Genomic DNA, 23,920 nt, shown 5'->3' with positions numbered 1-23,920 from the left:
CTCTGCTGGTGTCATTATCGGCGGTCACTAGTGAGCCTAAATACACGAACTCGTCTACCACCTCGATATCGTCACCGTCTATCAATATTCTGTTTCTGTTTCTAGATCACTGTTAACTACTATTGTTTATTATTATGTAAATTTTGAAATGAGTTACAAGGCATATAATGCTACCCAGGAAGTTGAATAACCGTTTATTTATTCTCGGTTTTAACCATTTGGTCTTTCGCTAAGGTGAAGTCAAATGTTTCGTCACGCAGCATATTTTCAATTTATTTCGTCCACAGCTCTGTTGTAGAAAAAAGTTCAAACGTATCATTAATTTCTTTGAGTTTGTCAGTACTACAAAAACCAAAATGAAAATTGAGACTATAATTGAGACTATAAAATTGAGACTATAATGCTTACCGTAAAAGCCAAGATAATTGTCGAATGTTCGAGTCCCGAACTGAAAGTTTTAGTGCCAATAGGATGTCCTGAGCTGAAAGGATTAGTGCCAGTATGATTGTAGCGCTAGCCATGCAATTGGTACGAGTCGGCTCCGACGTGAGGATTTCATAAAAAACGCAAAGCTCAGTTTAACAATATTTTTCAGATTTTTTCATTGAATTTTGTATCATATAAAGTGAGAGGAGAGTTGGCATCACTGGGAGTACGATACGGTGCTTGATGGTTGCTCTAAAAGAAGTCTAATTTCAATGTGTGAAACAACTTATAGTAAAGTAGTTGGTCGAAACAATTATTTTGAGGAATAGTGCAACTGTTTTCTGTGTGGCAAGTGTGGGTTGATTAGTGCAAAGTGTTATTTATTGAATAATGCTGAAAATAAAATTAAACTACGTCGACCGATCGAAGCGCCATCTGCATATCATTCTCGGTGTTATCAGATTTATGTTATCAGCTTTATGTGAAATATGTGAAAATTTACAAGTCAATCGTGTGATTCAAGCTGAAAATCTAAACTTGGTTTGCAGCAACCCCGAACAGTTTACAGCAATGCGAATAGGTGAAGAAGGATACTGGTGAGATCATTCCTTAGAGATATTCCACAGTTTTCTTGTTTACAATGTCTTATTATATTTTTCCTTACTAAAATCGGGCAAAACTGACACCGTCGATTATTCGCTAAGTTTAAGACGCGCGCGTGAAGCTTATAACCGTGTGAATAATGCTTGCGACCTTGCTTTAGTAGGACATATGTAAATATAGTTTAGACTGCGAGGAGGATCCATTTGGTATTTTATTATTTTGGTCAGGGAGTATGTATCAACATTACTTCGTATCGCGTAACACGTTGTTGTTCGATTGAATGAATGAACACAATGAATTAAATGTATGAATTAATATCGAACCTCCCGACAGTCGGCTGTCCGGAGTTTTACTAGTTTTGGAAGAAATTTCGAATTTCAGTAGGAAGCACATATTAATAAAACCGCAATAAAATTGCAACGTATTCTCGATAACCGGTTATCCAAAGTAATAATATTACTAGAAAATTCAATAACAAACAACCCCTTCCTGTGATGCATGTGGAAATGCAGAGGATTCTTCGGTTTCAAGTAGCAACATGCATTGAACTAACAATCCTTCATTTCCAAGTAGATCTGCATTCGGGCGTGACTGGCGTCGGTATTGATCAGCATGCAAGGATCAATGCAGTTTACACAATGTGAAGCTACTTACGATTCCCAAGCAAGTTGTTTCAGAAAAACATTTTGCGAGCTTAATTGGTTCTGATCATTAACGGACTAACAACACATGGCGGTCTCTAATGCTAATGCTAATACTAAATTTGTACCATATAGCCCTTATACGTCAAGGAAATTTAATAATCAAATGATAATTGTTGTTTCGTGCAAGATCAGATATACGGTATCACTAGTTAATAGTGATTACAGGGCGCACTAACTCAATTTCACATATGAAAAATTGTGATCAGATGCAACTTACTAGACCAACCATGGAGAAGCACACCCTCTGTTAATTCTAAAAGACTACATCACAAAACATGACAACATATTTGGTATACTAATCACAAATCTTGGAGCAACTACATTGTTAAATACAAACGGAATTGAAAAGTGATCACTACTATACTCAAGAGCTATTAGTGCTTTGCACATTAGAGATGGTCGGATAAGCATTTCTTCAAACTAGAACCCGACCCGTTCCGCGATCGAAAGTAAAAAAAAATTACCTGTATCCGACCCGAACCCGAGATTAATTTTTCTTCCAAACCGAATCCGACCCGCACCCGAAAATAAATAATAAAAAATGACAAAATCGACACCCGTACCCGACCCGAACCCAGCAAACATTTTTTTCTGTACCCGAACCCGACCAATACCCGTTCATCTGTTCTTGAAATTTGATACCTGCCACATCGACCAATACAAAAAATTGGCATCAGTCACTGTACGCTGCATTCTTCCTTCACGTATTGCAAACTGAACAAGTGCTAAACTAATTATTTTCCCAATTCTTAGCAAATATCTATAATAATTTACCCTCAGCGGGTGGCGGTGGCGCAACTGCTAGCTTCCACGAGCACAACCACTCGAGTATCGTTAAGCAAACACTTCAGCAGAGAGGCACGGTTAGTGAAAAAACTTACCAGGATAATAGAATTTGTTTACTCGTTATCCCCTTTCGCCCACTTTCCGGCTTGTGTAACCTATCTAGCGCAACTCTAGTGCATATGTGGTTAGGATTTAGTTTCACTTTCGTTTTTCCGTGGCTTTGCTGCAGGATCACAGTCGAAGTCCTGGTGAGGAAGAAAATCCAACAGATGTTTGCCTCCGGCCAAATCACATATTAAATAGACACTCAGCGGGTAGCCAGAAGAGGGCCGTTTAGAATTTAGTTTTCGCGTGATGAAGGGATGCTGCCGTATTGCACCGAACGCGGGAGGAAAACGACCAGAAGTTATTAATAAATAAAAACAGTATAAAAATAATAAAATATTTACAAAGGAGCCGTAATTGAGTTGATATGTATAACAGGCCAAAAGGAGAAACCGGTGCAATTTCTGCATGCCAGAGGGGTTCAGGAAGTATCACCGTCTGGTGGTAAGTACGCTATAGGGGTTACAGTTGGAGAGTAGATGAAGAAGTGCTATCAATCATTAGCACCGTCAATCGAAGTCAGAGGGTTCGGCCAAAAAGTGGGCTTTCTGTTTACGCTTGGATGTAATCAGGTTCCACTTGTTACGTCAGGAGTGGTGATTTGGATTTCATTGGTGAAAATCTGTTACAATTTTTTCAAATTGTACTAGGAAAAAGATTGATTCAGAAGGCTTACATTTTACACGGAGAAACATGTTTGTTACAAACATATTATAATTTCAATGAATCTACTACCATAGGATTGAATCAAGTAATCATAATTTCATTAAAAAATCTTAATACTAAAGCGTTAACTAAAAGTACTTAAAATAAAAAGAATATGATATAATGGTTTTAAATAGCCTTCATTGTTTGTGTTGATGTTGTTACTACTTTCTGTCGGATTCATGCAAACAATTTCTAGCTAACTAACATTCTATAAAAAAAAGCATACCAATGCGAAATTCACCCATCGTAATGATAATAAATTTGTCACAATTTTGTCCATTGTGATAAGGTTCGAATAAGAATGACCAGAGGGATACTTTTTTCAGATGTTAAATTTTTCATAATTTCAATAATGTATCGTTTTCCCGATAGTGAAAAACTGAGTTAGTGGTGACTTTTCCGTTATAACTCCAATCAAAAATTATTTCATTAGAGCCGTGTGATTACCCAAATTATTTTACTATTCAATAAAGAAAAACATGCATTTCGTATCTTTATTATATTGTTTACCTTTATCCAGAATCATTTCCGGTCTTACAGTTAAGTGATGTGAAATAATGACATAAAATTTATCTAATTTATCCTATTAATTCCAGTACTTCTATTCGACATAGCTATTAAAACTATTAGTTGCAGTAACCTTAACTATCTCTTTGCAATCAACTCAAGCAGTCTTTATTATTCACAACAGCATGACTCTTCAATTGTTTTGAACAACCGAAGAAAAAAATCAGTACCGACTGGAGAGCAATTTCTTGATTGTAGTTCAAAAAAGGTGATAAATGAAACGAGATTTTGTGAGAAATTTGAGAACGAAAATCAAGAAAAAATCTACTATTCAGCCAAATTTTAAAAAGCTACGGTAATCAAACGTATCAAAATATCAAAATAATGTGGAGTTACGAATAGTGGAATGAGTATACTTGTCATGTATGTATAAGCACTCATCGTGCAGCTATTTCAGGTGTATAACAAATATTCATGACTAAGAGCGGAGTAATTGGCCGAGTATGCAAATCGATGAAATCGTTTCTCTGATGGATCTAAACGGCTATCCGATCTTCAGAAAACGGTTAGTGCCCAGGCTAATGAATTTCCCTTCTTTTGGACGCACTAATGACATGGAAGTTGAGAACGTCAAAAAGAGTGGTCAACTGTTTCAAGCAAAATCCCAACCTCTCAGTCCTCTCAAGCAAACTAGGAGAATCGATCCGGACTATAGGCTTACAAGAAGGTGGAGACTCCAAATCGTAATGATATAATATATAATATATGATAAATATATAACTGTATTCAAAGCGACTATTTTCGCTTTACTGTGTGGTATGCATTAGGGGTGAAATCAAGTGAATGAAAGTCGAACTCAATTAAAGAGCTGAGTACTTCGAAAGTTATTTAATTGAAATTACAAATCTTACCATTGTCAAACTAATTAGATAAAAACTAACATTCAAATTTGGTATGTCCTCGAATATGCTAACCGATGTCGAAGCTTTTAAACTAGTATCCAAAAGTATCAATTTGATGCATTTTCCCAAGCATACAGTTTACAGTTTCCAAATCAAAGCACTGAAAGGACATTGAAAACTCAATTCTAACAGAGCTACTATTAATCGTGCTTAGTATAATCATAATCTATTTTTGATTCTTTTGAATTATAGTCAGCTTTTTGTATTTGTTCAATTGAATTATAGCCAGCTTAATAAAAAAGAATTCTGTCGTCATAGGTAAGGAACCTTATGTAGCAAGAACCTATAAGTAGAAAGGAATCCTCCATAAGGTGCTGAATGCTGCTCATGCATTTATTTTTCATGAAACTTATGAGATATCATGATAATTTCACCAACTTGAAATAAATTGGCCAATTTTCCAAACGTTTTACTTGAGCCGATTCCTGATGCCCGTCTTTTTTTTTAGTAATTGAATCAAAATTCTGATGCGAGCAAAGCGGTTTGAATCATGCTTTGATCTCTTGACTCAAATTGTTCTGTACCCTCTTTATTGTGCTGTAAAACATTACTTTAACTCACACGATCGTTACAATACAGATTTAACTCCATGCTGAGCTGACACTGTATTACTGTGTGGATGCAAGTGATGACATTTTTATAATACCCACGAGAACCACACCGTCGTTTCTTATGCGATTACCGTATACTTAGTTAGCTCATAAAGTTTAACCACCATGATTTCCATTCGTTTGTTTACATTTCCTTTTATTCTGCCTCGTTTCAGATTTTTCCTCAAATTTTTCCTCAAGTGCAACCAGAACTGTTTAAAGAATGCCGGCAATCCGCGTGACATGCGACGATTTCAAGTGAGTATTAATTGCCGTTTTTTTGCTGCGGTCTCCTCTCGGTCGATTATAGCGCATTGAACAGCTACCCGATTAAAGCAAAGAAAAATTATCCCGCATGGTGTTTGATAAATTTTAAAAGCGTTTCTCATTCATTTCCAACATCACTTGAAGTTCGGAAAACAGTGAAACCAAAAGCTAAGCGATATAAATTAAAGCGACTGGAAAAGAATTGTAAAATGCCGAGTTAACTGTTTTCGTATGAGAAACGTAATAAATTTTGTCGAACACGAAAAGATCAGCCCAAAATAGACCGTACTGAACCCGTTGAGCTTGTCGTAGAAGCTCTGAATTCAGCTGATGTACAGGAGCAAATTAGAAACGTCGCCGCCTACTTCGCTCTTCGTGTCGGCACTTCAAACCGAACCAACTAATAACGATGGCAATAAATTCCTCCATCTTGGCCCCACAAGGCTGCTTCTTCGTTTACCTTCTCGGCCATCGGTTGGTTTAGCATGCAGACCATAAATTAAAAGCTTGTTTCTCCCACTCCACCATAGCGAGTCATGATGGTGCAAGGGAAACTGCAAACCATTCGACGATTTTTAGATGTTCTCCATCTTTTCTTTGAGACGCATTGACTCTCTTTTTTATATCGTTTATTTTTACCCGGTTTTAACCTAATTGTGGTCGTCCACCGGTATTGATTCTCTTTATGTTTCTACTACAAACACTCGTTGATTCAATTAATTATATTTCTTTTCTTTTTTGATCCTTTCCTTCGCCCACCTACAACAACCTATCTTCACCTCCCTTCCACATATATTGCAGGTAGTGATAGCGACCCAGGTCGCCGTAGACGGACCACTTCTGGCGATATCCGACAACATGTTCGTGCATAACAACAGCAAACACGGGCGCCGAGCGAAACGGCTCGACCCCGAAGGTACGGGAGGTTCTCCATTGGCAATTTCGGGCCATCCACTGGCACCGGACAGTACGTACGACGGTCGGTTTCAAAATTCTTTTCTTATCCATATCAGCAAGTATTCTAGCGTGCGTGTGTATTCCTCTACCTAATTGGTTGCATTCTTCTGTTTGATTGGCCCAGAAACGAAGACCGATTTCGAGCGGAAGCATAGATTCTGCAATAAATTACAAAACGAAGTGAGAAACACTTCCGCTCGGAAACGAAATGCGAATACCATAAGCTATCGTCGTTCGTACTGGGGATATTCCCAGCAGACACAGCGAGATACGAGCGGTAACGGAGTTCATTAAAAATGATGCAAATCGAACGATTCACTGAACAGCAACTTTCAATGGGTGGTACTAACAAACTGCAGTGGTAGAAGAATATATCAAACTCCCCACTGATTTACTTCACATCGATTCGAATGTACTAAACTTTACAGCATCAGCTTCTCATAACTTATGGCAGCTTAAATGTGTTTTTTTGTTTAAAATACAATACGCTAAAAAATGGCAAAACGAAGAAAAGTTCACAAAAAGCTCCGATTCATCTTCTACTTCTACTTGATTCGTCGAACAATGAATGATCGAATGATGATTACTACATCAAACAAAAACTTTTGCTTCACTCAAAAGAACTGCAAAAATGCATTTTATACGTATTGATTATGTTGTAGGGGAGACCGGGCCTGGCTGACCGAGTTTTGCTTTCGGAATTTCTGTACTCTTTCTGGTTAGACTTTTTGATAAACTGTTCACACCTCTTGAGCACATTTTCATACTTGAATAAAAATCAAGGAAATAGTTATTAACAATCAAATGCGGAGAAAAAAATCGACCAACCTCTGAGGTTAGCCGGGGTAGGTTGGCCGAGTTTAAAAAAATATGTGAAACACATCTAATGCATCAATGGAAAACAAAAACAAACTAGCATGCATCATTTTGTATCATGTAGGTACGTAAAAATACTCCCTCCTTACTACTTGGTCTTAACTATTTTAGTCTTAGTTTTGTCAGCATTGGTTAACTATTTCAGGTTAACTTCTATCTTTTCCGCGCGCTTATGTTTGATTTCATTTTTCTCATCCTCCAATGCAGCTTTTGTTGGGAGATTAGTCAAAGTTTAGATCATTCCACGATTTAAGACCTTGACGCTCCTCAAAATCAGTTCGCACACTCGCCTTGGGGAGAGGTCTGGCGTTTTCAGGCCTTGGTCTACATCTGCAGCAGATTCTATACTGATGGACGAGTGTCGTTTGAGGTCAGATCAATCTGAGACAAATCCTCTCAGGAACTCTAAGTACAGAAATTCTTGATGCCATCTAATTTATAAAATATTGGAATAATCTTTTTTATCGATAGTTTCCTACTTTTATTGATTCTAGTCTCTTATTTTTATTTGTTAATAATTTTAATTTATTTTCATTACATATTTCTCATGAATGTTTTTTTTAATCAAAAGGATAACATTACACGAATATCCAAGTGCACATTGTTCTAAGCTAAAATTACAACTCGGCTAACCAACCCCGCGCAAAGCTTGGCCAACATGCCTCAATGAATGTTTTCGAGAATAATCACGTAGTAGTACTTTATGAAAACAGAAATTTACTCACCAGCGCCGAAAAACGAACAAACGTGCTCCTGTCACCCCCTGCTATGGAAGCTGGTTCCTGAAACCGACGCATTTTGTTTTGGTGGCGTTGTTGTAAACAATATGTTAAGCTACGTTAATACCATACAATCAAACCACACTGGTGTCAAAAGCTAATTTCTTCAAACCCAATATAAATATATCTCTAGTCTAGTATTCTCTATAAAACAAATAATTTGACCTCTTTTTGAATAAGAAAAAGAAATTGTGGTTTATTATAGTTTGATTATGTTACATCAAAATCGTTTTCTTATGTTGGTGCAACCGCATGAAGAAAAATATAAACGTGTGAACACTGCTTAAACACAGCATTTGATAGCGAACTAGAACCAAAGAACCAAAATTTTCGGCTTCAAGCCAATTGTATGCAGATGACAATCGTGCCACCGGGGTGGCTCCTGTACGTCGACACACTCCACCAAAATCACTATAGATGTCGTCACTGTGCATAACAGCCGTTACAGAAAAGCCCCCTCGGCCTGACCTGTCCCTTCGGCCAACCTGCCCCTTCGGCCATCCAGCCCCGGTCTCCCCTATATGTATAACATCTACAGCAACCTACAGTTACATACGATTGTAATCATTCTCCAACTTGTTTTTCTTTTGCCACTTTTTTTCAAGCATTCTACCATGACCATCGTTTGCGAACTCAATTAAATTTTCATTTTCAACTATGAAGTAAAGCACAGAATAAATACATCGACTTCTAGTCATGTTCATATTAGTTTTCCGAACCACGAATACGTTGTTGACCGTGGCGCAAGGTTAGCAATCAACACGTGGTTGAATTTTTAATTTGCATAACTTTAGTCAGATCCGTATATGCGGACCTTTTTCACCACAAGTTTCATTCATCCAGTCTCGAATGCATATATATGACACCAAGGCTAACGTTGATTGCCCCCGGAACCGCAAAAATTAAGTCTCCGCAAATAGAGACATAAATTGAGTGTGCTCGGTGTGTCTGCTGGTTGTAGCTATGATTCCTGTAATCGGATTATGTCAACCATCAGGAAAAATCCAACTGGAAGAGGAGAGAAAATAAATCCTTGTTCCTTTTTTTTTCTTACTGCCGTTTGTGATCTGCTACCGATACACAACCATTAGGAATCTATCCGCCGCTGCCTATGGCAACCCCCTGCATCAAGGCTATATCACCCAGTGAAGGCTGGACGACTGGAGGCGCGCAGGTAATCATCGTGGGCGATAACTTCTTCGACGGACTACAGGTGGTTTTCGGCACAATGCTAGTGTGGAGTGAGGTAAGAGACCGGTCCTTCCTTACACAATCATCAGAGTGCTCGTTCTAAGACAGATTTTTTTGTCTAATTGACAGTTGATAACATCGCATGCGATTCGGGTGCAGACTCCTCCTCGTCACATTCCAGGAGTAGTGGAAGTTACGTTATCCTACAAGAGTAAGCAATTTTGTAAGGGGTCTCCAGGACGATTCGTCTATGTCTGTAAGTGTTGCAATCTTTCACCGCAAAATCGGAGGACGGTGCCAGTATTGAATTTAGCTTTTGATTTTGCAGCTTTAAGTGAACCTACCATCGATTATGGTTTCCAGCGGTTACAGAAATTAATTCCTAGGCATCCTGGTGATCCTGATAAACTACCCAAAGAGATAATCTTGAAGCGAGCGGCAGACTTAGCGGAAGCACTGTACTCAATGCCACGGTCACCAAATGGCTCTTCGGGTTTTAACTCCTACACTGGTCAGCTAGCGGTCAGTGTCCAAGACGGCACCGGACAATGGGCAGAAGGTAATCCACAATCTACACAACTCCATATCGAATCAACTGTGACATCTGCTTCCATTTGTAGCTGATGAGTACACCCGAGCACAAAGTAGTAGTGTTAGTCCCCGGGGAGGTTACTGCAGTAGTGCCTCCACACCACACTCCTCCGGAGGCGGGTCCTATGGAAGCAGTAATGGATATGCGACTGCTTCTAACATGAGTGGACTGACGTCTTCAACGGCGAGTGTTTTCAACTCATCGTCGAGTAAGTATTCAGTATTTGTTTTCGTATATAATCGATTAACACATGCAATACTAACACTAAGGATTGGGTTCTAATCACTACAAAATTGATATTAAAGAAAAAACAAGTATAACCAACCGCTACAGAACGATGTGACGAACAATTTTATGGATTTCAGCAATGTGAATCAACCCCGTTAACGGAAATCGATGAACACGCTGTCGTTAGTACTGCATGTGGCTGTCGATTTGTGTCTTTGGTTGTGTATTGTCAATAGTAAATTTCAGAGTCGAAAATTATAATAATCTAACTTGCCCAACCTCCTTATTATTTCAACATTTTTTCAATAACACACAGTTACTTCGACGCCGAATCTATGGCACTCGCAGCTGGTACCGTCACACAGCTACTCGGCCACCGGTGCACACCAATTCTGGCACGCTTCGTCATCGTCTGTAGCGACAGCGGTTTAGGAACCATCTTTATTGTTAGTATATATGTTCAGCATACTACTACTACTTGCTAGTTTTCAGTCACACGAAATTTAATATATATAAATAAATAAATATATATATATATATATATATATATATATATATATATATATATATATATATATATATATATATATATATATATATATATATATATATATATATATATATATATATATATATATATATATATATATATATATATATATATATATATATATACTTATATATGGATAACATCGCAAGTTTTTGGCACATTAAGGGTTTCTATACCTTCCGACGAATCCGTTAATCCGTTTATTTAAATCATTTTTCTTAAGAAAATTATGACTTTTTCATGATAGCGATAATGGAGAAAACTGCATTTTGTGTTTTTCAACAATGACTGTTTTTCTAAGATTGAGCCTTAATCTAGTAGATGCAAAAATGATTTTGTTCCGATGAAGCAAAAACCATCGGATAGTACATGCGTTTAGAGGTTAGGCCACCATGCGCATCAAAAAATAAGAAAATTTCAGATACACTTTCCGGGTTAATAGTGAAGGCTTACGAAATATATTTTTCTGTGTTTAATCAAGTGTATTTCAACATACAATAAAACTATTGCTACATTATTCCGATAAAAATAGCCTCTTCATGACCAAGTTGCTGCGGCTAGTTTTCCGGGAGGTCCAAAACGGGTGAACCGGCTGTGTCTTCAAATTTAAAGCTGAAACAAGAGCCAAAGTTTTTTCTTTAAGTATATATCATAAGCGAGTATATCACTGAAGAGACTTCGAAAACACAAATTTTTCGAAAAATTTTAAGCATATAAGTCAAAAGCAAAATTTTTTACATGAAAATTTCATATTGTATTGTTTATAAAAATAAAAGTTTTCAACATATCAAGAAACATATATATATATATATATATATATATATATATATATATATATATATATATATATATATATATATATATATATATATATATATATATATATATATATATATATATATATATATATATATATATATATATATATATATATATATATATATATATACTTATATATGGATAACATCGCAAGTTTTTGGCACATTAAGGGTTTCTATACCTTCCGACGAATCCGTTGATCCGTTTATTTAAATCATTTTTCTTAAGAAAATTATGACTTTTTCATGATAGCGATAATGGAGAAAACTGCATTTTGTGTTTTTCAACAATGACTGTTTTTCTAAGATTGAGCCTTAATCTAGTAGATGCAAAAATGATTTTGTTCCGATGAAGCAAAAACCATCGGATAGTACATGCGTTTAGAGGTTAGGCCACCATGCGCATCAAAAAATAAGAAAATTTCAGATACACTTTCCGGGTTAATAGTGAAGGCTTACGAAATATATTTTTCTGTGTTTAATCAAGTGTATTTCAACGTACAATAAAACTATTGCTACATTATTCCGATAAAAATAGCCTCTGCATGACCAAGTTGATGCGGCTAGTTTTCCGGGAGGTCCAAAACGGGTGAACCGGCTGTGTCTTCAAATTTAAAGCTGAAACAAGAGCCAAAGTTTTTTCTTTAAGTATATATCATAAGCGAGTATATCATTGAAGAGACTTCAAAAACACAAATTTTTCGAAAAATTTTAAGCATATAAGTCAAAAGCAAAATTTTTTACATGAAAATTTCATATTGTATTGTTTATAAAAATAAAAGTTTTCAACATATCAAGAAACCCCTACTTGGGATACTAGATAATGTGTTTATAAAAGTCTCCTCAAAATTTGAAACAATAGATAATGGTTTGTAGCTGCTATGAGTTCGCCCGATTTCGAAGATCGTGTTTCGAGAAAAACGCGTTTAAAGTTTGGCGAAGGATTTTTCAGGCTTGTTTTCTCGCGCCGGAAAGTATACAACTCCTTAAACGATCCTCTTAGTCTGTTTATTTTATCTTACTATTGCTTCAGACTTACTATAAAAACGTGAAACCCTCAACTCATCATATTTGGATTGTACCTTTTCTTAAACATCCATTATAACTAAGGACATTCGTGTGTTTGACTAAGTTATTTCAAGAGAACTATAAATTAAATATTAAACTGCAATTCGTACTGAATACCACGGATTCTTAGAACTTTTCTGATGAATTTTAGAGTTAAAAAATTTGGGTTATGCCGCACTTTACTGAACAATACCAATTATTTGCTCAATTTGTGTAATTTTATTGACACCTCATAATTCACTTTTAATCCACGAATTGTAATAGAATCGGGAACAATATATTTGCTTCCACTCTAAGAAGCAATAGAAGTTTCAACTTACTCATACAGTCTATCTATCGAACAGAGACAGCAGATCTAACTCTAAGTAATGGTTTTTGTGTATTGAGATAAAAGAACTACCAATTTCAAAATTATAAAATAATTCCAATTAATATTCGAAAAGCTCAAATTTTTTTAAACTTCTGGAAACTTTTATTCGAAAACTGCTCACTGCGATGTAGTTCGACAAGTTTCGTTTTGTTATGAGTCAAGTTTCGTTTTGTTATTAATCATGCCATGCCTTCTATTAAATATTCAGTTGACTTCGTCACAATAAATTATGAATTCGAATTCGTTCTGATCCTTAAGGATCATATTCCAAATATCATGATAAATTCAGAGATTTTAGATCGATAGTCGAAAATCGATAATTGATTTTACCTTTTCGCCTTTCTCTAAAGAAAGGTTATAGAATTGCTGAAAAAACCGACGGGGTATGGCCATCAGAGCCATCAACGATTTTTCCATAATCTCATCTCGGGTGCTGAAACGCACTCCACCGAGCGGTTTCTTGAGTCAACCGAATAAGAAAAAATCGCAGGGAGCCAAATCAGGTGAATTCGGTGGTTACTGAATGGTATTTGTTTCGTTTTTAGCTCAATGTTTACGAATAACGATGACATTGTGTGACGGTCACGCAAACGTCTAATAACGCCCAAATAATACTCCTTTTTAACTAATACTCCTGGCCTTGTGGAAAGAATTCATGATACACAACACCCTTGTAATCAATGAAAACTGTGAGCATCGCTTTCTTTTTCGACTGAAAACGACGTGGGTTTTTCTGTCGCGACTTATTCGATGCACGCAATTCACTCACTTGATGTCTGGATTGCGTGTCATACTCATGATTCCACGTCTCATCTCCAGTAATAATCCGTTTGATGAATGTTGGGTCAGATTCGGCCTTGAAAATCATGTATTTCACGACGTCAACGCTCTTTTTTGTATGAAACTCTGGTCTTTCGGCACCAGCTTTGCAGCGACACGTCTGAAACCCAAATAATTAACCAAAATGTCTTGAACGGATCCAAGAGCAATGTCCAACTCCTCAGCCATCTCTCTAATAGTCAATTTGTGGTCTACGGTCATCCATTCTTTGATTTTGTTGATGTTTTCGTCGGTTTTCGATGTCGATGGCCTACCGCTTCTCTCATCATCATTTACAGACTCACGGGCACTTCTGAAACGTTCGTGCCACTGATAAACGACTGTTTTCTTCTGAGTATCGTTGCCGAAACACTCTTCTAACATTTGCAATGTCGTCGCACCATTGAAACCGTTTTTAACGTAAACTCGATGTTGCAAATTCAATTTCATTTTGAAAATTGTACAAAATCGAGAACACGCTCAATCGCAGATGCACTCAATCTAGCGTAACTTTTACAAATGTCCAGGTATCAAACTAAAAATTTGATAGAATATCAAAGACAGATGTGGCAACCTGAAAAAAATCAAATCAGGTGACTGAGAGCGTCACACGATGGTGATTTCGGGAACTTTTTGATCAAGGTAGTATAATGGTATTAGAGACGTAACCGACAAAACGAACTTTATTTCTTACTTAAATTAAAATTGGGCTGCTAGTCGATTTCGAAAACCATGGAGCTGACACTTCGATTTTCGAAAATATAATCGTACAAGTAACGTGATCGACGTGATTAATTTTCCTATCCGCTATCCTGTGATCACGCTCAAATGTTTTATTGTTAATGCACTTGGTCTGAGAAATGTTGCCGAATATATGGCATAAACGCTTAAGCATACTATTGTTAACTACCCAAGTCAATCTAAATAAATTGGTTTCGAGAATGAGCTAAAAATAGTGTCAGAAATTATCCTAATAAAAGAGGTAAACAATGTTTTAATGAGACTGTTTAGATAAAAGTGCAACGCTTTATCACACCTCTAGAGGAATTAGAAATAGGTTTTTCAACTTGAAATCAACTAATCGATGTCATTCTAAGTAATAATAGTATTTGGGTTAGTGTTGAAAACGGAAAAATAAAGCCGTGTTTAGCCTCTTCGCCATCAAATATAATGCGAAACCTCGATGGGTTGATGAACTAAAAGAATTTTGTTTAGAAAAAAAAATCTTAACTCTACTTTGTTAAAATTTCTTCACTATTTCCTCATTAATGAAATAGTGACATACACAGATACTAGCATTTCGGTCTGCTTTCTTCAACTTTCATCAGTGTATCAATTTTGCGTCTGTCTTTTTAAAAAAAAACGACCTTCTAATATCAAATTAATCAATATTTAACATAAAATGGAAGCCGCCTAAGCAAAACTTGTGAGAAATGACTGCTTTCTAGTTATTCATTTTAATTCAAATGTTTAGTCCTCGCACATTACTCTCGATTTTGAGTAAAGGTATCCAAACTCACCCGTCAGTGAGCGCCAGCATAGCAAAATGTCTTAGATTCAACCTCTGTGCTATCAAGCACTGGGAATCATTGATGTAAAAAAATTAGACTTATGATCAAAAATAAAATGGAAGTAACAGGTTTCGAAAAAAAGCATATTCCCCAAGTAACGTTTACGATGACCACAATAAATTGGGTATAGTATTTACTCGTAATATGTGAACCATAACATCATTAACCAACGTTATGAAACGACTTGATACAACTGTTTTATCAGGGAGACTTGATACTACTGTTTTATCAGCTACTGTTTTATCAGGGTTTAGATGCCAAAAAGAAACTTAATGCAAACTGCTTTTCATTTAAGATGCAGAATATTGGATTCTGATATCATCATCCTTCAAAGTACTGCTTTGAAGTGGTAATTTGAACAGCACTGCAACTTAACTAACGCAAAGATTACATAAAAGAAGGAAATAAATTTATTCCAACATTTGCTATAGGTAGAGGCTATAACTTAAGGTGCGAGAACGATTCGACCGATTCCACACAGCTGCATGTGCAACTTTGCAGAAAAAAAGTCAATGCCAGAGAGCTCGGATCGGTCCGATCGACTAAATGCGGATAAACCTTTATAGCCTGTTCGCAATATACCGGGACGACCGGGACGGGACCATCCGGGACTACTACGAAAAACTCGGCGAAGAATATCGGTGGCAAAGAAATGGATTTTATCCCGGATCCCGGATTCCAATACATACACACGCCGGCAGCTGAGTCATCGCCGATGAGGAAAAAACGTCCCGGATAATCCCGGATGGTCCCGTCCCGGACGTCCCGGTATAGTGCGAACAGACTAATAATGTCAGCCATGTAATTGTTCTGTTCCCTTGCGAATCGACCTTCAATTGAGCATCTGTGTTTGTTGACCATATCATAGATGAGTATCTTTGAAATTGTTTTATAACAATATGGACTTCAAACCAATAAATAATATACACAGTAAAGGAATCTCGAAACTTGATGAAGAATTTGAATGCAGTTTTCTATAATGAAGCAAAATGTTTTAGATTCAGTGGGTACCTCAAATTTTAAAAAAATGATGAACAAATTTTCGAAATTTTTCGGGAGCTGCTTTCAGGATTTTCGTAATTGAGTACCTGGCATCGATGTTATCAATGAGACTTTGAAATTTGCAAAACTATTCAATTTTCTGAGCATTCCAAATTAAATTCCTTTTTGTACAACGACTTTAATAACGTGTTGTAGTCACTCCGGAGTCAGAACTCGGAACGAATTCAACCAGAAGAAACTTTTATTCGCTATTGTCATAATGAAATTCATCCAACGTTCTTGAGAAGACATAGTAGCCATTTCGTTTTAAGAATGATTCTAACATTTTCCACGACGTCTTGAAGTACTCGCAACATTCAAGCTATCTATTCGCTATTTTCGCTGTGATAGAACTGAAAACGCATGTTGCCATTTTATTACAATTGATTTTCACATCATAAATTTGATGTTTTTAAGAACACTGATATTTTATTAATCATTAAAATATGTTTGCGATAAGCTTCGACAACTAATAAACATGATAAAAATTTGTGAACTCTGGTTTTAGACGTATTCAACCAACTTGTTTATGCTTGTAATTATTGGTATCCCAGATGAACCTTCATAGATTTTGTCCCTTTTTTGTCACAGAACTCAAATGGGTATTTTATATTCGATCACACTCATCAACCCGTAACTCAGAAACCATGTGATTTATTGTTTTGGTTTTACTAGAGATTTTTTTATCGTTCTTCAATGATCAATGATCAGAGATAATTAGTAGTTAAAAATGTTATTATTGGGAGCTATTTTTTCAAACGTGCAGTTGTTCTTTTTTCAACAACTTCAAATACTATACTTGGTTATGTATTTGTCAGTGCTGTTTCCAGAATATATTTAAGTTTATTTATATCCAAGGATCCGAAAAAGCATTCGATGTCTATGATTTATCACTTCCCAAGCATTTTCCAATATTGTAGGAACTGGAGTGTTGTTTAACTAGAATAAGCTCCAACTCAGATTTAAAAGTAGTTTCAAGCATCGATTTCCTCATCAAGTTATGTTTGCTCCCTCAAGCACTGAGACATTATTAATGAGTACCCCGGTTGTCAGTTACTTATCTGAAGTAGTCCATCCACTCAATAATACTCTCACTGACTCAACAAACCATTACTTGTTTACCTTTTAGCAAAATAGTGTAATTAGCATTTCGATTTGATCTCGATAACTAATATTATAAAACTAGAGACAACATTTGATTCCCTGCGTGTTTTACGAGAATCAACAGAGTAAAGGTCGGGGGCGCTTGTATCGGAATGTAAGAAACGACTATTTCCAAATTCAAGTAAAACTTGAACACGAAAACTACAAGGATCAGCCCTATGGGGTTGTTCGAGCCATTGATGTGGAACAAGGCAACCAAAATTTCTAATGATCGACATTTTCAATAAGTAGTCACACTTTTGAATCCGCAAATGCACGAGAGTCTACTTAGATCGTTATTAGGAACCAACACCGAACACGCGAACGCAGAATATAGACTCTAATTGTCGTGATTTGTTTTATAGCCGACGAAATTACATCAATAGCCCTAATGTATGCAATTATATGTTTGTACATACTTGAGATACGGATATCGATATTTAAGCTTCTCTTCTCCAAGTTTGTGTTCAAGTTTTGTATGCAAGCAGTTATTTTTATAGCGTTTCTCTACCATTACTACCATTCTGCGATTTCGGTTGAAGCCAGGCCCGTGCGCAGGAATCATCCATGGGGGGGGGGTTTCAAGGGGAGAGGGGGGTGTCCAAAAATGTAAAACGAATTCTGACAGGATCGTGCGCGGGGGATTATGTCAGTTTATAAATTGATAAAAAATTGATAAAAAAATATGAATTGTCAAGTTATTTGCACTTTATTATAATAAGTACTCCATTGTTCATGAAACTTAATTTTAAAAAAATTCTTCATGGGGGGGGGTTAAAACCCCCAAAACCCCCCCCTGCGCACGGGCCTGGTTGAAGCAACAAACTTTTTCTCATTATCAATCGAGTTCATCTTATATAAATTAGAAATTAATCTTATGCACTCAAAATTTACCCTGGGGTAGTTGTCAATTTCTCGAGCGAAACGATATAACATGGAATTTCATCCGATCTTGCATGACACAAGATCATAGCATACCAATTAAAGCTTCAAGTCATTTTATAGCGTGTTTTGTCTTGCTGTCTAGCTACAACCTATCTCTGGCATGCTACACGTAGGATGAAACGTTAGCTATAATTTCGCTTCTATTTATAGCTTCGCGTGCTTCCAACAGCTTTGCTTTTGCATCGATTGACCAATCAGAACGATGCTTTCCCTTTGGTATATCGCTTACTCCTTCAAAAACCGTGGACTATGGCAGGGAAATCCTGTATGCCGGCAATTTTTTGCAGGCAAAATAGAACACTGCTAGCTATTAATCAACATTTCAATGATACATAATTAAAAATACATGGCTATGAACATTCAAATCAATACGTAGAAATATTTCCAATCAAATGGTGACATAATATTAATAATTGATAAAAAATTGACTGAGCTGTAATTGCTTAAAACCTGACCACATTTCTACGTGTATTTTTCTTGAGTTTCTAATTTGCACCCCTATATAGAAAACAAAAATGTGTTCCACATTAAAAAGCACTAAAGAATTCTCAGGGAAAGATTATTTCACATTTAATTTAAAACATAGTTGTTCTTCTCCTATACTAGTGCATCATGATCAAACATAAACCCAAACTGATGTTCTGTCGTCCCTCGGCGAAAGACCAAAAGTTTAAAACCGAGTATAAATAAACATAAATAATTAATGTTCTGTCGTCGTTTCAAAAATTAAGAAAACCATCAAAATCAACATAAAACTTAAACAACAACGTGCTGAGTAAATTATTTGCGATTTTCTCCATATACTTGCTTTATACATTAAACACTCTTTTATTATATATTTGCATTTTTTTGTCATAGGAATCAACGGACTGATGAGTGGTGGTAGTGGATTTAGTCCCTATTCGATGACCACGTGCGGATCCCAAGGCTACACACCAAGTCCGCTAGCTGTATCCACAACTTCGTCGAAATAATACGAAAAAATTAGCGTTATTTGTTAATCAGTTTTATGTTTCTTTTAAACATTGTTTTGTATATTATCCGCATTTAAAGTACAATATTTTACTTTGGTTGTTCTTGGATTCATATTTATTACACATTTTCTGTTTTTGTTATAGGTGCAATAAGAAATTTACTGTACTGTGAACCTGTATATTTGTAAAAAAGAAAGTTATTTAAATATTGAAGCGTATCAAGTATCTTTGATAGTAAAAATTTTACCAACATAAGCTCCTAACACAATGAATCAACGAAATAAGATAAACAGTAAATGAAACATATCCAGATACAAAAAATAAAACGAACATTTCATCAATCATATCTACATGTGTCAGTAACAAAATAAAAACAACCATAAAGCAAAAAAGAACATCAAAACCAAAACTAGTTCTAAACTTCTATTGCAATCGAAAGCTCTGTCTAAGCAGAAGACGCAAAATTTGTATACGAAACGGTAACAAAGTACAGAAGCCAAAAGCACCATCGCTACTTTCGCAGTTCTAACATACAGCCGTACTTTCATGCTTTTTCCACAGTCAAGTGTTTTTGTTGGGAATTATTCAATGGCACTAGCCGCTTGTAAACATACCATTTTATAGATGTACTCAGTGTAATCTGATTTTGCTACTTTATAATTGTATTAATTCAGTTTTTAATTTAATTTATAGTTCATAATTCATATTACATACAATCATTTTCAAGCAAAAACAATTCCTTTTCATTCATTATACCGCGATGCCGCACTTGAATTTATTTACCAACATTACAGCGATACCCTACAAACATGTGCTCGTATGAATTTAGGCGAAATTGTGAAGAACAGTAGTACGCACGTGTGACAGTGCTTTCCCTGTGAAAGGTTTATCTAAACTCATCTTTTGTTGTATAAACTTGCTTGAACAGATCTTGTACAACACTGCTATTCTGTAATATTATATTTCCTTCCCCCTGACACGAGCGAATCGATCTCAGCATAGCTAATTACATAAAAAAAATTATTTCACATTGCATTATGCAAATTGTTAATGTGTAATTTCATTAGAGCAAATTCATCAGCTAGAAGTTACAAACAATTTCTGTAGATTCTTTTTTGTACAAAATTAATAAGTCAATCGTTAGAACTACAGGCGCATCGAAAAAAATAAAAAATTGAACCGAAAATTCAATTAATGTTAAATAGTTTCAATTCTCGCATAATGTCAAGCAAAACAGTTCAATTGCATAAAACTGTTAATGAACACAAAGAAGAACGATCTTATTTATATAACTACTAGGAGAAATATTAAATTATGATTAATGAGCCATCATTAAACGTCTTTTCTGTCCAAGTAAGATAAAAATGGAGAGCCTGTGACAATTGCCGGAATCGCATTTGATGATACCAAAAAATGGGAGACGATTTACAATTAAACAATTATTGGTGTGGAACATTCTGAACAAAATTATCTTAGCTCTTGCATAGTATCCGAATGTCCCTTTAATTGAATCGATTTACCTTTTTTAACTTATTTTATGAATACAAAACATAGCTATTACAGGGATGCAAACTGCCTCCCTTTTTGCCTTTCTCTATAGAAAGTTATTAGAATTGCTGGAAAACCCGACTTTCGAACGGAGCCTCGGAGACCCATAGTGTTATATACCATTCGACTCAGTTCGACGAGATCGGAAAATGTCTGTGTGTATGTGTGTGTGTGCACTTTTAGAAGATATTTGAACGCGCTCAATTTTCTCAGAGATGGCTGAACCGATTTTAAAAAACTTGGGCTCGTTTGAAAGCTCTTGTTGGGCCATTGATCAAGTTCAAAGATCAAACGGCTGTGACTTTCTGTTCCAGAGATATGATGGTATAAGTGGCGTAACCGACAAAACGCGTTGTATTTATACGCGCTCAATTTTCTCAGAGATGGCTGAACCGATTTTAAAAAACTTGGGCTCGTTTGAAAGCTACTGTTGGGCCATTGATCAAGTTCAAAGATCAACCGGCTGTGGCTTTTTGTTCCGGAGATATGAAGGAATAAGTGACGTAACCGACAAAACGCGTTGTATTTATACGCGCTCAATTTTCTCAGAGATGGCTGAACCGATTTGAACAAACTTGGGCTCGTTTGAAAGCTACTGTCGGGTCATTGATCAAGTTCGAAGATCAAATGGCTGTGACCTTTGGTTCCGGAGATATGATTGTATAAGTGACGTAACCGACAAAAAGCAGTGTATTTTTACGCGCTCAATTTTCTTGGAGATGGCTGAACCGATTTTGACAAACTTGGGCTCGTTTGAAAGCTACTGGGCCATTAATCAAGTTCGAAAATCAAATGGTTGTGACTTTTGGTTCCCGATATATGATGGTATAAGTGACGTAACCGACAAAACACATTGATTTTTACCGCTCTTATATATATATATATATATATATATATATATATATATATATATATATATATATATATATATATATATATATATATATATATATATATATATATATATATATATATATATATATATATATATATATATATATATATATATATATATATATATATATATATATATATATATATATATATATATATATATATATATATATATATATATATATATATATATATATATATATATATATATATATATATATATATATATATATATAAAGGACTATTCACACATATCCGGTCCGGTTCAGTGCCGGCACGACACCGTGCACGGATACTGATATTATTTCATTCGTTTTCTATGCGCGCATTTACACCTATCCGGCACCGTGCCGTTTCAGTGCAGCTCGCCGTCAGTGTAGCGTCCGTCCGGCAAACTCAAATTCGTCGTCACCGATATTTTTTATTTTCACTGAAGTCGGTATGTCATTCCATTGGCTGTGCCGGAACGGAAACAGCACGGAAACGGAACGGAAGGGTTCCGATAAAAAAGAACACTGACGGCGCACTGAAGGCACTTTCACTGAACCGTCACGAAACTGAAATGTGTGAATAGTCCTTAAGGGTGCCAAAATTTTGGGATCACCTCTATTTTCGTTAAGTTCGCAATATATATAAGAAATTTTGAAATTTCCGATCTTCTACCGATTTTTTGAGATTCTACGAAAAACCTAAAACAAAAAAAACTAATTTTATTAGTTATCAATTGCGTTGTGCATAAAAATTGTTTAGAACTTTTGTCCAATACAAAAACAAAATTATTTTTAGAGTTTAGGTATATTTACCAAAATTTTTAAAATTTTCAGTTAAATCCAAGTTTCAGTTTTTTTGTAAAATTTGTTCATAATATATTTCCAACTAAAATAATAGAAAAACATATGTTATAAAATTTCAAAATTTTTGATTTGTTTTTTTTTGGCAAAGTTTTGAAACAAATTTCTTGATTAATTTTGATCATCAATACATTGTTTCTGGTAATGATTCCAATATTTTGAATCAAAAAAATGTACATGTCATCGCTTTAATTTTTGAGTTATATACAAACAAAATGAAAAATTCATATATATTTATAAATTCATCGAATGTTTAATGTTTTCTTTTTATTGTGCAGGAATGGTAGTTGAGCGAAAATTGTAGCTGGTATCACTAGCAATCGAATGATGTATAAAAATATATAGGTCATCGCTTTGAATTTCGAGATATTTACGATCATTGTAAAAAGTCTCATCTTTTCTTAGGTCATCTATTTACAGTTTACATTATAACTTTGGGTAGACAACCCTATTTTTAGTTTTTTTCAGTGCATTTTATTTGTGGAAGTAGTACCTTTCCAATGGTGAACAAATTTTGATGATCGGTTGACTAACAACAAAGTTATGACTCGGTAAAGTTGAATTATTCAATATTTTCTTTTCGACGTTCATGCCAAAGGAAACAAAATTGGAAAGCAGATAGGGCATATTGGGCGCGTGAAAAAAACTTGGAACGGGAAAAATTAAATTTTCATTGGTTTTCCTTTACCAATCGTCTGCTACAAAGTTTTGGAATCAATCTACGAACTTCACAAAATTAGAGTGTGTAAAATTTATTGAGATTCGTTGAAAAACAGCTGAGCTATGACAGCTCAAAGTTACCGTTCCAATTTTTTTTTTAGGCTTGGTATTTGGAGTGTTAATAAGTTGGTCGGCGATTTGTTGAAATTGGACCCAGTCGGTGCGATAATAGTTCCTCCGAGGTTGAATAGGCACTGTTTCTGGTGAAGATCCCAACGTCAATATTACTAGAAAGTGGTCGGAAGAGAGCTCGTTGTAGACAACCGGAGAGCTGTCTATGGCGATGTTGCTGATGAATATATCCAAAATGGAATGAACTCCCGATCT

The 23,920-nt window shown here is 35.6% G+C and overlaps 1 protein-coding gene across 3 annotated transcripts in view; it reads left to right on the top strand.

The window, feature by feature from the left end:
• The window catches only part of LOC131434927 (transcription factor collier), a 128,074-nt gene extending 107,027 nt beyond the window's left edge, over nucleotides 1-21,047 (top strand). The window contains exons 7-14 of one of the 3 annotated variants that reach the window (XM_058602214.1): nucleotides 5,568-5,649; nucleotides 6,460-6,637; nucleotides 9,362-9,516; nucleotides 9,591-9,717; nucleotides 9,790-10,020; nucleotides 10,082-10,261; nucleotides 10,598-10,727; nucleotides 19,465-19,602. In XM_058602214.1, coding sequence (XP_058458197.1) covers nucleotides 5,568-5,649; nucleotides 6,460-6,637; nucleotides 9,362-9,516; nucleotides 9,591-9,717; nucleotides 9,790-10,020; nucleotides 10,082-10,261; nucleotides 10,598-10,713 — 1,069 coding nt within the window. In that variant the 3' untranslated portion in view covers nucleotides 10,714-10,727; nucleotides 19,465-19,602. Of the gene's footprint in view, nucleotides 1-5,567; nucleotides 5,650-6,459; nucleotides 6,638-9,361; nucleotides 9,517-9,590; nucleotides 9,718-9,789; nucleotides 10,021-10,081; nucleotides 10,262-10,597; nucleotides 10,728-19,464 lie in introns of all 3 variants that reach the window. The other 2 variants (XM_058602216.1, XM_058602217.1) reach the window with 2 other exon arrangements.
• The last annotated feature ends 2,873 nt before the right edge of the window (nucleotides 21,048-23,920 follow it).

The sequence above is a fragment of the Malaya genurostris genome, chromosome 3, assembly GCF_030247185.1.
Source record: "Malaya genurostris strain Urasoe2022 chromosome 3, Malgen_1.1, whole genome shotgun sequence".
Classification (NCBI taxonomy): domain Eukaryota; kingdom Metazoa; phylum Arthropoda; class Insecta; order Diptera; family Culicidae; genus Malaya; species Malaya genurostris.
This window is presented reverse-complemented; position numbering and strand designations above follow the sequence as displayed.